The sequence below is a fragment of the Carlito syrichta genome, unplaced genomic scaffold, assembly GCF_000164805.1.
Source record: "Carlito syrichta isolate Samal-C Ts95f unplaced genomic scaffold, Tarsius_syrichta-2.0.1 Scaffold308800, whole genome shotgun sequence".
NCBI classification, from domain to species: Eukaryota; Metazoa; Chordata; class Mammalia; order Primates; family Tarsiidae; genus Carlito; species Carlito syrichta.
The window spans coordinates 943,197-945,194 of NW_007252896.1; the positions used below are offsets into that span (position 1 = coordinate 943,197).

The 1,998-nt window shown below is 36.4% G+C and overlaps 1 protein-coding gene across 1 annotated transcript in view; it reads right to left on the reverse strand.

Moving 5' to 3' along the window:
- HSD17B12 (hydroxysteroid 17-beta dehydrogenase 12) overlaps positions 1-1,998 on the reverse strand; it is a 176,906-nt gene that overhangs the window by 106,111 nt on the left and 68,797 nt on the right. Inside the window, exon 6 of the mRNA XM_008065727.2 lies at positions 208-283. Within this exon, the coding sequence (XP_008063918.2) occupies positions 208-283 (76 nt within the window). The remainder of the gene's footprint in view (positions 1-207; positions 284-1,998) is intronic.

A 1,998-nucleotide genomic window follows, 5' to 3' on the forward strand; every position in this document is an offset into this window, starting at 1 on the left:
CAACTCCAAAAAAAAAAAAGACATTTTACAATAGACCTAAAACAACTTTCAAAAATTGATGAGTCATCTTTAAAACATCCCATGAACAGCATAAAAAAGTTTTCTCAACTATATACATATGTTAGTGCTAGATAACTACCTGAAAACATTAATCTTGGACTGGCTATATTCCTTTTGTAATCATGAGGGTTTGATGTGAGAACTTACTTATTTCACTGGAAACCTGGTTCAGTTTATCCTGTGATCTGCTGACAAGGACAACTTTCATCCCACGCTTTGCTAACTGAAACAGTAAAAGAGATGTGAATCACACCTGTGCATAGCATTTAAAAACATAAATTAGATACAGCCCCTTTTAAGGAAAATCTGACTAGGTAATTCAAATTATAAAACAAAAACAGGTGGCTTACACTTGTTGCCCCAGTACTTTGGGAAGAGCACTTGAGTCTAGGGGTTGGAGACCAAACTAGGTAACATAGGAAGAACCTGTTTACAAAAACTAAGACATTAACTGGGATAGTGGTGTGCGCCTATAGTCCCAGCTATCTGGGAGGCTATGGTGGGAGGACTGCTTGAGCCCAGGAAGTCAAAGCTGCAGTGAGCTATAATCATGCTACTGTACTCCAGTCTGGACAACAGAGTGAGAAAATAAAATAAAATATACCCAAATGTAATGAACAGGCAACCCAAAATGAAGACTTTACAAAAAGGATTCTCCAAAGGGTTATCTTTCTAAGTCAAGCTAGTATTAAATGCCAAGGGTTTTAGAAGGAGAAAGACTTTAACCTTTCATTAGTACCATTCATATACTGTTTGGATTTTTTGAATTATTAAGTGTCTATTACTTCTATAATTTAAAAATTAGCTTTAAAGGAGTGTTTATTGCAGAACAGATATATAAAACAGAAGACTGGCAAAGAAAACTACAGTTAAAATGTTGGAAATTCCTAAAAATATAATCCATTTTTAAGTTTTAATTTGAGTGTTATACTTTATGAACCAATGCAAACTAAGGTGGGTAACTGAATAAATTAATAAGGAACTTTCTGAGGAGCACCTTTTATGTAAGTACCCATCATGGTGAATTACATATCCTGAAGAGGATTTAAATGTGGTTTACTACCACAGGACACATAAATATAGGGACAGAGAAAAAAAACACTAAAGTGTCCAAATTGTTTAGTGAACTATTCCAGACAATATATAAATGAGCAATAAATTAGATGCTATGAACTATAAGTGATTTAGGACACTAATATTCCAGTCCTAAATCCTAAAATCAGCATTTATTAAGTAATTTTGTGGCATTGGAAATCAAGGCTGGAACTATGGAATCATTTTTTAAATAAAAATAACAAAGGTTGGTAATGACTTACTAAATCAATCTGCTATAAAAACCAGGAAAGAATCCATCAGTCCATACTGGTACTTTAAAAAAAAAGATTAATAGGGGAAGAGGGACAAAGAAAATCTTTTTATAGAAAAACACCATCTAATAAATAGTAAAGGAGAGATATCATAAGAAAATCACCATTTTTTTAACCACCAGAGTAATTACTAATTTAGGCAAAAATTATCAATGGATCTTAAAACCAAGGGATAAAACACTGTTGGAAAACAGGATATTTATACAGTCTCAAAGTATCATTCCACATGTTTCCTATTAATTACATTTACAGTGGAGAATTATGGTAGATAGTATCTTCTTTTTTTGTTGAGTTGGAGTCTCACTGTGTCACCCAGACTGGAGTGCAGTGGCCACTCCCGGCCACCGCAGCCTCGACCCGCTGGGCTCCAGCGATCCTTCCGCCTCAGCCTTCCAAGTAGCTGGAATTACAGACGCGCGCTACCATACCCGGCTAATTTTTTTTATTTTATTGTAGGGATGAGGTCTCGCCTGCCCAGGTGGGTCTCGAACCCGCGGGCTCATGCAATCCACTCACCTCAGGCTCCCAAAGGCGCGGGATTACAGGCTGAGCCACCGAGTCCGGCTTGTTA